The 13,405-nt window shown below is 43.7% G+C and overlaps 1 protein-coding gene across 1 annotated transcript; it reads right to left on the reverse strand.

Annotated features, from left to right (window-relative positions):
• Positions 1 to 225: 225 nt before the first annotated feature.
• LOC110948790 (circadian-associated transcriptional repressor) lies at positions 226 to 9,315 on the reverse strand. The gene is given in 10 exon segments (XM_022190491.2): positions 226 to 1,533; positions 1,536 to 1,859; positions 1,861 to 1,884; positions 3,046 to 3,093; positions 3,095 to 3,173; positions 4,943 to 5,021; positions 5,744 to 5,819; positions 6,149 to 6,267; positions 6,270 to 6,610; positions 8,827 to 9,315. Coding segments are annotated over 9 exon segments (1,095 nt in total). The 5' UTR covers positions 6,571 to 6,610; positions 8,827 to 9,315; the 3' UTR covers positions 226 to 1,488.
• Positions 9,316 to 13,405: the final 4,090 nt, after the last annotated feature.

Genomic DNA, 13,405 nt, shown 5'->3' on the forward strand with positions numbered 1-13,405 from the left:
TTTAGATGTTGGGTGAAGGTTTTGAAACTGGCTCGATTCTTTCTGCTGACCAGATGGCTTCTGTCTCAGCCTTTAAAACAAGCTTCCTGGGTTGCTGTAAAGCGGCAATGATATTTTTACTCAACAAAAAGGTGAGCAAACAAAGAAATATGTGGGCTTTAATTGTGACTAACTCAATGTGGGAAATGCTTCTGACGTCAGCAGGAAATCACAAACAATCCGTAGTCATTTTGCATCAAACAAATATAACCACATTTATTTTGAAAGTATAAAATTTCACACTATAAGGCACTTTTCAGGGGAAATTGACAACCTTTCTGTAGATTTACACAGACAAATACCTTGTCCCTCTCTGCTGGTCGAACATACTGTCCAGTTCTGTGCAAAATAAAATAGCAATTGTTCTACTCCACCACAGAAAAGTAGTTGGCAAGATCCGAATAATTACTCAATACAGGAAAATGGCAGGAGAGTGAGAATTCCTGATTTGTACATCCCACAGAGGAGCAGGTATTCTGAACGGTTTCTCTCTCTTTATTACACCGGCTTACAGGCACAGCTTGACGTTACAGGCACTGTTTGCTTCTACAGGGAGACTCGAGAAAGAAATCTGCAGTGGACATTCTTTACAATGGCACCAGTCAGGCCACGAGAGCGTCCCCACGGAGAGAGCATCCTCTGTTTGTACAAGCAGGCGACTTGCACGGCGGACCTCGCTTTAAGAGGCCGTTTGGCTCACTGCAGACCTGGTGAGGGTGTCCAGACGCTGAGCATAGTGTTCACATTCCTACTCACCAACCGTGACGTGGTGCTCACTGAGGTAGAACAGTTGTACAAAAAAAGACTTATTTATAAAGAATACAAATGTGTAACAGTACATCAATAAACTTAAGAGTGGAGTCATGGAGGGAGGGAGGAAGGTGAGGGAGGGAGGGGACGGTTGGGAGGGAGGGAGCGAGGAGGGCAACATCACATTTCACCCACATTTCAGCACAACAATATGAAGACCACTGACATGTCTGGACATCTGAAAAAGTACTCCCTCTCAGCATCAAGCTTCCCCTGCAGTTCTTCCCTTTCAGGCAATGATGGCAGTTTCACAGATACTCAAACCGAAATTATTACATCTACAAGCCAGTGGGGGAACAATTCAGTTGTGAAAAAACTTGCTCCGGTTGTCTCGGCATGTAAAAATCTATCCTTCCGACTCTCACACACGCGCTATTCAAGAGTGCAAACGATAAAACCAAAGATAAGTCAACAAAAGGGAACTAAAGCAGACACTTGTCATGTCCGAAAGGGCACATTGCCGAACAGAGAGTACAATGTGTTTGTCGACGCTCCTTCCACATTACAGAGGAATCTGTGACATCCCTTTTGAAGGCTCCCATCTCTCCTGAAGGCTGGAATGAGCTAAGCGAGCTGAACTGGCTCCGGCGGGGTCGGGCAAGGCGAGGCTAAGCTGGACGCCCAGCCCCTCTGCGTGGACTAGGACCAGCTGCTGTCCATCAAGCCGCCTGTCCCCCTTGCGTGTGGATGATGCTGTCTGTTGATTTAAGGAGCCTCTCTAGACAGGGCGCGTTGATTTTGCCCGGCGGAGGGCCTCTGGGCACCGAGTCTGTCTTAGTGTGGCTGTCCGTGCTGGAGGACACAGCGCTGTCCTGCGTTAGGTCTCTGTCTCTGGGGGACAGCAGGTGCCTGGGACCAGCCTGGGCCTGCTCTGCTGTGGGGGAGCAGATGGGTGATGTGTGGAGCCACTTCAGGTTATTGGCGGAGTAGGCTCCAGGAGGAGTGAGGTCGGTGACTCTCAGGGCTTTGGCGCCGGCTGGAGGCTCACTGACGATGACAGGGGTCGCAGCCCGCAGCGGTGGTCACCGGAGATAGCTGTAGGGGAGAGCGGAAACGCACCTCAATTTCAATTTCAAAAATATTTAAACCCTCCTGTTGTCCTCATTATGGGCACCAAAAAATATTGTTTCCTTGTCTGAAAAAAATCCAAAAATTCAGCAAAAGAATTCCCCAAATTTCTGAAAATTTGCAAAACCTTCAGGGAGAAAATTGTAATAATTCCTTAAAAGTTTCCCTTAAAGTTTTATTTTAAAAAATCTCCAATGTGGCAAGAAATTTATTTTTAAAAATGAGTAAAAATCTTCCAAAAAAAATCCTAAAATATCTAAAGTGATTACATATATATCAGTAAAATTTCTAATATTTCTTTAAGAACATTCACAAAAAAAATCAACCCAAAATCCAGTGGAAATTCGCTGGATTTTGGTTGCTTTTTTGTGAATGTTCTTAAAAAAAAATTTTAACATTTCTTTTTTCCACCAAAAAATGTGCAAAAATTTAACAAAAATGTTGAAAATTTGACATCAGAAGTTTCACTGTGAAATATTTTTTTCCCACATTTTCAGACTTTAAAAATGGGTCAATTTTGACCCGCAGGATGACACGAGGTTAAATGAGCCACTGTTTGCCTATTATGTTATTTCCATTTGCCAGTTTTCGACAGAACCCTAAAGTAAAAAAATATAGCGTAAAATGTAACATTTTTGTGTGTACAAATCTAAGGATTTGCTACTATAATGGCTAATATAAAAAATATTGATTATAGCATACGATTAACAGCAATATCAGTGAATAAACAACTTCTTTGTGGATAAATAAAATAAAACCCCTAAAAACTAAACATGACATTCCTGTTTAGGACCGGGTGTGTCAGGATTAACCGCAGAAAAAATCCTCACCAATTAAACAGCAGAGGAATGTTCCAGAGTATTCTGAACCTTTTTTATCCCCTTAGGGACACTCCTCCAAAATTACCTTTCTCCTCTGTCATTGTTTCTTAGCGAACCTGAGACTGCAGTAATACCTCAGTAAAAATACTTTTAATCCTCCTTCCCCTGTCCCAGACCTGTGATTAAATAATAATAGATATTTAGTCGCTCTTTCACCGCATCGCCACCATATGTTCTTGCAGCAGCCCTTATCTAACGGAGGAGCTCTTACGCAACAGTTCCGCTTTTTTTTGAAAAGCAACTTTACCTTCAGTTTCTTGGTAGGAACAGCTTCCTCTGTCTGGGTGGCAGCGACGTTGCTCTTGAAGTTTTACATTAGGGAACCAGCTCTTGAGCATTTCCTCCATCTTAAGGATTATATTGATGTACTTTTCCCTGAAAAAAGGAAGGAAGAAGAGGTGGAGAAAGAGAGAGAGAGCAATTTAGTCAGGCTATCATGCATGAATCTGAGTAATCTACAAAAAATCTTGCCAGCCTCTTCTCTGAAATCTTATCTCTCCATCAAGCTCACACAGGAAACATGCAATCTTGAGTAGCGCGTGAACACACACTCACTCGCTCACTCTGCACAGCCTGCCCGCCATGTGTGTGGGGGGAAATTTGTCTTAAGAACATTTCTCACATGTTTGGAGCTCACACGTGGCCTGATGTATAATAGTCCTCCTCGCCTCTAATATAAACACCAAAGCCACAGCGGGCTTCCAAACAGCGTCATTGTGGAAATCAAGCAGTTGACGCCGTTTTCATTGGAGGTGGGCATAGGCACAGCGTCTCTTTAACTCCCACCCGCCAAAAACCAGATGGTGAGCAGGGATTAGCCGGTGTCATACGATCGGGACCTCCTGCTGTATTCCATTCAGAGCATGTTAAATTCATGTGAAAGATTATCCACAACAGTGACTGCTAAAAAAGTCACTTTGATCCTATCTACCATTGTGTTGCTGCAGGGGCTGCCAGCTGGCAACTCAGAGCAGACACAGGGAGCGACGGAGGGAGGGGTTTCTAGTCCACCTTCCAGCCTCTGCCCCGGCTGTCTGCAGGGAGGCTGCCACACCCACTCTTTGTCTCCCATATGAAGGCAGCAGCTGGTGGGTGAGGGCTGCAATTAGTCTGTGCCAGACTCAGCAGCACTTTGTCTTACATCCGTACACCTTGATGCAGAGCCTTTGCAGTGACTGACTGCCCAGCCAGACAAGCATTACACTCCATGCAGAAATCACAAACGCTATTTCATTTCCGAACTAAACTCCACATGAAGCTGCTATTTCATTCACAAGACATTTAGTGTAATCAAATCGTGTTGATATGATCATATGGTACCATTTTTCTGTGAGATTTCCTTGTCTAATTTAGCACTACTGTGTTCACTTCTTCTCAAATATGATAACTTTCAACTTTAAATTATAGATACAGATGGCTGGACAAAACTAGCAATTTTCAAATGCCACGTTGAGCTCTGAAAAATGCGACTGGCATAATGAATACGTATCGAAAATTACAAATTACACGTGTAAAACTTTGGCTTTATACACTTTTAATCAGAAAATATTGTTATTTACATTGTGAAGGACCATATTCCCCATTGCTGAAGCACGCAAAATCAAGAACCAGAGAATGGCAGCTATTTCACATTTTATGATGTACAACATTTTTTAAATCATACTGCGGTGACTTTCTCCTCTAAAGGGGTCACATCATCTTCCATTATATTGTCTGGCCAGTGGAGAGCTAATCAAGCAGACACAAGTGTGCTACTCCTACAGTGGAGCCTCATACATTTTTAACAAGACACCCAGCTACAGTGAGATCCAACCATCTCTGCAGCAAATTTATCCTGAATGTGTGGGGGTAGCAGCAACCTGCTGTGAGCCATGTGTCACAAACATAATGGAGACCACTTTGACCCACACATAGCAAACAGCATTTCGAGCACTTGTAAATGTAGATTACTGGTTGAGATTGTGATTCAGGTTTGAAACGGCTGCAAGCCTTACTATTTATCTGCATCACGATAAATACACACACACACACACGCACACACACACACACACACACACACATATATATATATATAGAGAGAAAGAGATAGAGGAACACTGAATATTGTCGTAGAGCAGTATTTGGGTCACTCTGAGGACACTTACCCCATGTAGGGGTTCTGCAGGACGCCCATGATCCTCTGAATCCTGTCCATGGCCACACTCTCCTGGAAACTGCTGAGTCCTGGAAAAGAAGAAAGTTGTAGTATGAGCCACATGAGCTGCGCTGACAGCAGGGCTGAGTCTGTGCAGCAGATGGGTTGTTTTGAAATGTGTGTGTGAAGGAACAGACTCCCTGTTTCTGTGGCCAGGAAGTGTTGGGTCACACAAGGTTTGGGGCTTGACCAAGATCCCAAACTAAGCAGTTTCAGAGCTTGTTTGAACACGGGCGCTATCTTCCACAGGGTCTTATAATGCCTATCTGACAACTAACAAACAGCAGCTGCTTTAATGGAGACAGTGGTACAGTGTGTTCTCACTCACCTCTGCCAGGCAGAGTTTAAAAGGGAATCTGAAGTGGGACATTTCTTGCTCTCAGTGGGAAAAAAACAACAACATTTTAAACTGCTTTTTAATTCTCTTACATGGGTCTTTCAAACAATGAGGTTGTTAAAATGAGCCTCTACCCAGAATGAGCCCCTTTATAAAAGACACACATGGAATGCTTGTAGTAACTTGATATTCAGTCTGACAACAGTACATGTTTCAGACATCTCACTCTCAGATCTCAGGGACACATATTCTACAAAGATGGGCACACTGCCTATTCAGGCTATTGTTTTTCTCAGAGACAGAAGAAAGAGGGAGAGAGAAGTGGACTCGCCTCAGGAAAGTTCTGTGTTTAACAGATTTAATATGGTGAGACACAAAAACAAAAACAGAAGACACATGAAATGACTGACTTACTTTCTTTGTATCTCCCCGATCGAAGGCCATTCAGGATTGACGACAGTGGATGAATGTAGCATTGTAGCTCCATGCACTGAAAATGAGAAAAGACTGATTTGTAAAACATGTTCAAAAACAGCCTTCATAAAGTGCCACTCATTTAACATAAAAGTTGTTTTTTGTGGTTTAGATAATTCACTGTCTATGGTTGGTTTATGATACAATGACTCGGGTTCCTCAGAAAAGCATGACGAATACTCTTTCTATAGTTATAGGGGAGGGCCATATTTACAGGAAGTGTCGTGAGTGAGACACCCTGTGGAACCAGCAGGGGAGCTGATATAGGTGACAGGGCATGCTCTAGTTTTGCTGACACTGTCAACCACCTCCTGAGAAGCAGACATGAGTCACAGAGGGGCTCACCTTCCTGCTAAAAATTCGGTCTCTCTCTGACGCGTTGGAAATGAGCTGCCGTTCTTTACGCTCCCCCTCCGTGGAGCTGTGAGTTCTCTTCAGTGCTTGCTGGGCGCTTCTGCCATTCATTCTTCTCCGTGCTGTATCTTACAGAGTCCAGTGGCAGTGCCTCTGTCCCATTTCTCCACGCAGTCGGGGGATCCCCGGCTGGAGACCTCCCTGACCTCGCTCCAGTTACCGTCGCCCTCCTTCAACTCGCTGCTCCGGCAGCAGCTGCTGTCAGACGGGCCCAGGTGTGGAGGGGCGCTGGGGGATGGAGAAGAATCTGTCTGGCTGTGCTCTCTGGTACAGTCAGACTCCTGTTCGCTCTCGTTTTCCTCATTGTCACTAGCCAGCCAGTCAATGGAGTTGTCCGAATCCGTAGCAGACATCCTCAGCTGCAGCCTCTAACTAGCACTGACCATCACTGACCTGGCAGAGAGAAAACCATTGTTACTACATTGCAGCAATACAAAAAGGAATACAAGGCAGCAGTGATTAGAGCGATAAAGACGAGAAGCTGCAGCTGAAAAGTAACCAATTCGAGGCCCTACAGCCAAAATAGCCAAGTGAAGCGTCCTTGAGCAAACACTGCAGGTTTGTCTGGACGAAAACCTTCCAAAAAACACTGCATCTCCAGCCAAGCGGACATGAATAAAGGCAGAGAGGCAGCGGAGCACCCAGAGCAGATGGTGGCAGAGAGACCTCAGTTGTTGAGACCACAATGACCTGTTTGTTTGCAGATGCAACACCTGAGCCAGTAAACACAGGCCGGCCACCATCAAAGGCAAACACCAAACCATCCTGCGCTCCCCCTCAAATGCTCGGGATTCAAATCTTTGTCTCCCCGAATCTCTCTCGCCGTGATCCTCCACACCATGACGTCACACGCAAACAAATTTCACATTTTACGGTCGCTATGGCCGAGTATTTTTCCCTCTCACTCGGGCTCTATTAGCTGGCCTGCCAGCTGCTACCACCACATTCATTCATAAACATTGTTAGCTTGTTTATTCAAGAGGGGCAGGGGTCTGCCACCATGGCGACCAGCGCCTCAATAGGCTGCAGCAGACCTCCCATCAGCACGAGTGACACTTGTGTGCTAAAAAAAAATGTACCAAATGGGAGACTAGCGCTGTTTGTTCACGACAGAAGAATGCCTCGTGAATTTAAAAAAAAAACTACTCCGACCAAATGCTCTTTGCCATGTTTAATTGCTGGTGTGATCTTCGACACGTTTCCACAGGGATTAGGACATGCAGGAAGTGGGAACAGCAATTTCAGCACAGGGATTATTTTGGTGTTTGAATGGTTAATGCCTGGCATGGCTGCTGCTGCTGCTTCCTGTGAAGATTTGAGGGTAGGAGAGTTAATTGCTCCCGGGTTCTTTGTCTCACGATGACCACCTTCTGATCTTATTGTTACAGAGGAGGGTGGAGCACAGATTTATAGATTTACTGAACAGAGGAGACAACTAACATATGTATTTTCTTCCATCTATGTATGTCTATTTGTCTGCGATTGACTGCGGAGATCTTTGCATGGATCACCGGTGACCAGCTTTGTTTCATGAAAAAAACAAGAATTTTAAATCCAAATCTGAAATTACACTATTTCTAGACTCAAGGCTGGATGAAACTGATTTATCGTGTTTTAATATCCAACCCCAGACAACCACACAAACATTATGTAACACACACACACACACACATGGGTAATTCAGGTTTATATATTTGCACAAATTATGTTATATAACAACAGTACATATCAGAGAAAGCTCACTAACTCCTCTAATAAGCAGTTTTTTTCTATACAAATCAACACATTGCAGAGGGAAAAAAAGCAGCCAATCATCCTTTAGGTTCTCAAATATAATTATATATTCAATACAGCTTGGAAAATAAAGCCTCCAGTGACTGTCATGACTTGTTTTTACCACTAATTTCATGTGCTAGTGTTATAAAACAACACACACATGCCAAGGTTGTCCAAATATCCACATGTCCTGGGCCTTTAAATACAACTCACAGGCCTGCAATGTGATAAAAATTCTAATAGCAGCTGCTGTAGCACTGATAACGGCTTATTTTACTATGTGTCTGCTTTTTTTTTTTTATCAAAGAAAAGTGTGTCGTGCAGAAATGTAATGTAAAACAGCAGAGAGCCTTCGTGATCTCCATCTACCTGTGTAGGTGGGGCACCTAAACAGATGTCCACCACTTTACGCTCACAGCCTGAAATATACGAGAATAATTCTAGAGGTCAAACATCTTTCGTAATAATCCAGGAGAAAAATGAGAATGAAACACGAAGATAAGGTGTGTGTGATCGAAATGCAGCGTTCAGATCAGTTGGGTAACAGACACAATAGACTTCCTCATCAGTCATAGTAAATTTGGCAGCATGCACAGTTAGATTATATAAAACCAAGAACGCAGACAGCAGTAACAGCCGCAGTCACGCCTAAAACCTCCTGATCGCATTATTAATCCTTCAACACATCTAACTGCATCCCCGATCATGTCTGTGTTAAATTCCTCTGGATGATTTCTAAACAAAAATATAAATATATATGCACAGAAATCAGATGATGTTTTCGGGTCCCCGCATAGAGAATCGGAGCTGCTCTGGGTGTTTCTGTCTCCTACCTTCACCAGGATGGAGCGGCTGGTCGGACCTTCCCTTTGTTTCAGCGGTAAATCCGGCAGGACCGTCGGGCTCGGAGTCGCTGGTGGAAGCTGGACGTGCGGTGTGTGATCGAGGAGGCAGAACAGCCAGTGATCGGCCCGTGTTGCTTCTCCCAAGGCAACGTGTCTGGGAGGGCGGGATTAACGGGGACCGGCGCTCCCATTTGCTCCTCCAGCGGCCCCGACCGACAAATCGGCTGCTGCGCTCGGTGCAGCTGCGGAGCAATAGGCGAGGCCGGTTTACATGTATGCAAATGACATGGAAATGACACAAACACGTGGACACGCGGATCGGTTTCACTTCAGCAGCTGGGCTGAAAAGTCAATCCAGGGGCCAGCTTTGGTCATTCTGCAGGCATTCTTCCTCATTATATCATCTGGATGATGATGATGATGATGATGCCGGACTCCAGGCATCCAGGCAGGAAGTTGAGCCGGCTGAAGGCGCACTCAGCACTTTGTGCAGTAGCAACTGGGTTGCTTTAAGAGAGAAGTTTGCTCAAGGACTCCTCAGAAGACCAGATCCAGACCGTCTGCACTTGTTCTAGACACTCAGGTTACTGCAGTTAGAAAAAAAATACCAGAAGGGGAGGGGAATAAGAGCATGCATGCATTAAAAAAAGGTTAGATAAAGCCAATCAAGGGACCTATTCCACTTAATTAAATGCATGGTTGCAATTAAAAAACAACTAATGTATTTATTGATTTAGATAAACCTTTTTTATAAAGGTAATGGTGCATCAATTTACTATTGTGTTGACATCATTTGATTTCAAGCTAAATAAAAATACCTTTAAATGTATATTAATAACTCAAATTAGTTTGTTGGTTGAATACAATTTCATTAGAAGTTGTTGCGACCACAAAGATTTATGCAAAACGGTGCATTTGTAAAAGACTTTTGACAACAAATGTTTTATAGGCGTAAAAAGTACAAGAATTAATTATGAATTAATAATGGATGGTAATATTATATTAACTTTCTGTCAAATCTTCCTCTTTCATTGACATTTTTAAGAAAAATCTCAAGAACTACATGTTTTCACTGGCTTTTGGTTGCTTTTAATGGTTTTAATATTTTTAGTGTGTGCTCTTGCAAGTTGTTCACCTTGTTAGGGTAGTATTTTGTTTCAGGAATTGATTCAGAAAGTCTTTTTTCACATATATTTGTTGTTGCCTGTCTTGTAACGTACAGCAATTTGGTCAACTCAGGTTGTTGTAAAATTTGCTATATAAAGTAGTACTCCACCAAGGCTGCTCATTCCTTGTATAATTTCTAACAGATAAGTCCTGATAAGTCTGCAGCGATCGATTTGTAGTAGCATTGCGATCATGTGATCATCAGCAGGCAGCTGGCATCGCGTTCATTAGTTGTCATAGTTACAGTGACTCTGTGCTGCTATCAGTGATACAGAAATCTTTAATAAACCCATGGATCCAGACTATAAGCCGCATCACTCCCAAAATCTAATAAGGTGTTCCTTGGGTCCTTTCTGACCGTTCCTGAAAATTTCATGTAAATCCGTTAATCTGTTTTTGAATAATGTTGCTAACAGAAAGACAAACCAACGGCAATCGTCACATTCCTTGGTGGAGCAATAAACTTTATTTGATTTAAATATTATCATATTGTGAGATTATCGCTGTTTTACAGGTGATCAACAGCTTTATAGCCCAACTGTATCATGGCAGTTTAATTATAAACTGTGCGTGATTATTTAGGAACTGCTTTTGTAGTTACAAATTTAATCTACAAAGCTAAAAGAAAAAAGTAGCATTATAAATCGCAACTTCAGAATTGTACAGTATTTGGGTATATGTGAGTAGTTAGTTTTCACTCTTTATGTGAGTCATGAAACATCACTAAGTTGTGAGTGATCTGATTAAGTGATAAATCGAGGTGAATTACACTCAGACTAAATCTCTATTGTTTCACGCTGTTCCTCATTTCAAGCTAAATGCATCAAATCAGAAATATTTTCACAAGTAAAACTGTCTGTTATTGACACGACATGCACGGTGTGCTCAATGTGCATATTTTTCTTCTTTTTTTTTCTGGCATAATGACGGTAAAAGCATGACTCACAGGACCCCTGTTTGACTGCTGAGAGGGTGGGATTAGGAGCACTCTGTCAGAGGCCAGACGAGGATCCTGAGCCTGGAGCCAGTGAGTCACGATCCCTCTCACAGCAAACGGGATCACGTGCACTCGGTAGACACCCACTCCAAAGGCACAGCCAGCCTCCTCTGCTCGTCTCTCTCAATTGACAATGAGGACGAACAGGATTTAAAACAACACATTTCTCTCCCCACTGTATCTCCAGCGCGAACAGGTCACATGTGGAAAAAGCTCTGCGAGATGTTTGCAGAGCCAAAAGACGCTGCCCAGACGGCTTTAACAACCGGGTGCAAATCTGCCTGACATAAAATTCAGTCGGACTTCTTGGACTGTCTTCTGTGCTTTCTATAATGAGCTTGTGCCACGGTAATTAGATTCTCAGAGCAATTTGTGGTCAAGTGATCATAGAGGAGCGAATGTGGCCGCTTTTGCTTTATGTGCTGCCTTCAGAATGGGTAGCCGGCAGGACAAGGGCACCAGCAGGCCTGTGTCCACATGGTGGCTTTACTTCTAGGTTACTGCTGTGCCTTTAATCGCATCCTGCTGTGAAGGATGCACTCCGCAGACACCAGAGCACCCATTAAGCTGGTCGAGGTGACACGCCTGCTGGCACAGAGAGCCACTCATGTCAAACTTTAATTGTCCTGCTGTAAGCTGCAGCAATCCCATAAACAGTCTACTTCAGCTCTGCTCCCCAGACTCAGATCCTCCGGTGACCCCAGACTGAGTGACGACAGAGAGCTTCCTACAGCTTTCCAGCAAAGCCTCATTTCCCTATTGTCTCCAAGGCTTCCATGTCACTGTGGAATACATCACATCCACTTCAAAGCTCAGGAAACACACATCTACATTTGTTTTCGGATCAAAGAGATGTTTGTGGCCCATACATGCAGCATGTTTAAGTGTACACACAGAGCATAATATATAGGGAACTCTGTGTCTGTATTTATACAAGTAATGGCACGCTATTGTCTCTTGCTGAAAGTGTTTTCATGCGTTAACCGCTGATTGTCCTAAGTGTTTCACTAAATCATCTATGTGATCTCCAGGAATGTTTATGCATTAACAATAATCCAGCTCCCTACAGCTGAACTGCAATGTTGCAATTTGTCACTCGCATAAAGAACAACGGCAGCAATTTGCCGGCTCCTCACAAAGGGAACTCTTTTATCTGTGCATTTTCCTGTCAGGATCTGAGATGAGTCACACAACACAAACTGGCACTGCGATGTTCAATTTGTCAGAGAGGCTGGCTGAGTCTGTATCCCACAGACACCGGACGTCTCTCGCTCTCATTCATAAAAAATAAAAGCCCAATCAGAGACTCACACCCACTTTATTATAGGGCATAAACTGAACATCTGTCCTCGTCTAACCTCCCATTTTGGAAAAAACGCTGCACGTGTGCGTGGGGGGAACCATCAGTGCCACACCTCTCCCTATGGATTGAAATAAGTTTGCAAGCCATGTGGCCTTTGGAGGGTTTTCATACAATTCACAGCGTTGCAAAATGTGTTTCTCATTTTCAGACGGCATGACTTGCTTAATGCAGTACTTTGCCATCAATAACATTCTCTTGCGTGTGTGGAGCGGCCTAGCTTGAACCTTGTTTTGCTCGCAAGTTCCACAGTGAGAGAGCATGTTCTCACCTGCAAGCATGTTGCAAGTAGATACGAGTGCATATGTGAGAGAGTTTGGGGGGTTGTTGGCAACGAAGCACGTCTGTGTGTGTCTTACTACGATCTGTCCCCTGGAATGAGATGTGCATATGACTCAGCTCGGTGCACCCTGGCTTTGGGTCATGGATCTAAGCAGTCCTGGATCCAAACCTGCGCCTACACTTATGTATGGCTGTGTGTCTCTAAATTGGGCCACCAATCAACAGGCTATCCACAGCATTGTTCACATTATGACTGCTCACCACTAATAGCAGGAGTGATACCCAGGCCGGGGGTTTTGGTTTGAGCTCGGAGGAAGGAGAAGCCCGGTTGGAATGTTCATAACTGCATAACGACATCTAAAGCCGCTGCAGGGAGCGCAAACATAAACACAAACATGTGAGCCATGACAGTGAGGATCAGACCTTGAAGACGCTCGCTGGTTGGACACAAGCGATGTTGGAATAGAATATTCCATCCTTGCAGCGATTCCTAGCCTCATTATAAAAGGCTTACATAATTTTTTTCTGTAACGTTTTCAAAGCCTTGGACCAGCTGCTTCAAGTCACCTCTCATCTTTTGAAACAAACTAAGCATATCTGCTATTACAGAGGATTAAAACCTAATTTGTGTTCATCAGTGCAGCTGAAACACAGTTTTCTAACTTGGATCGATTCTCAAGGTTTCATGTCAAGGTTTTTAGCACAGAAACACTCCAAATGCCTTCGCTTGATTGTGATATTTCACATGACAGTAACATTTG

The sequence above is a fragment of the Acanthochromis polyacanthus genome, chromosome 8 (assembly GCF_021347895.1).
Source record: "Acanthochromis polyacanthus isolate Apoly-LR-REF ecotype Palm Island chromosome 8, KAUST_Apoly_ChrSc, whole genome shotgun sequence".
Taxonomy (NCBI): domain Eukaryota; kingdom Metazoa; phylum Chordata; class Actinopteri; family Pomacentridae; genus Acanthochromis; species Acanthochromis polyacanthus.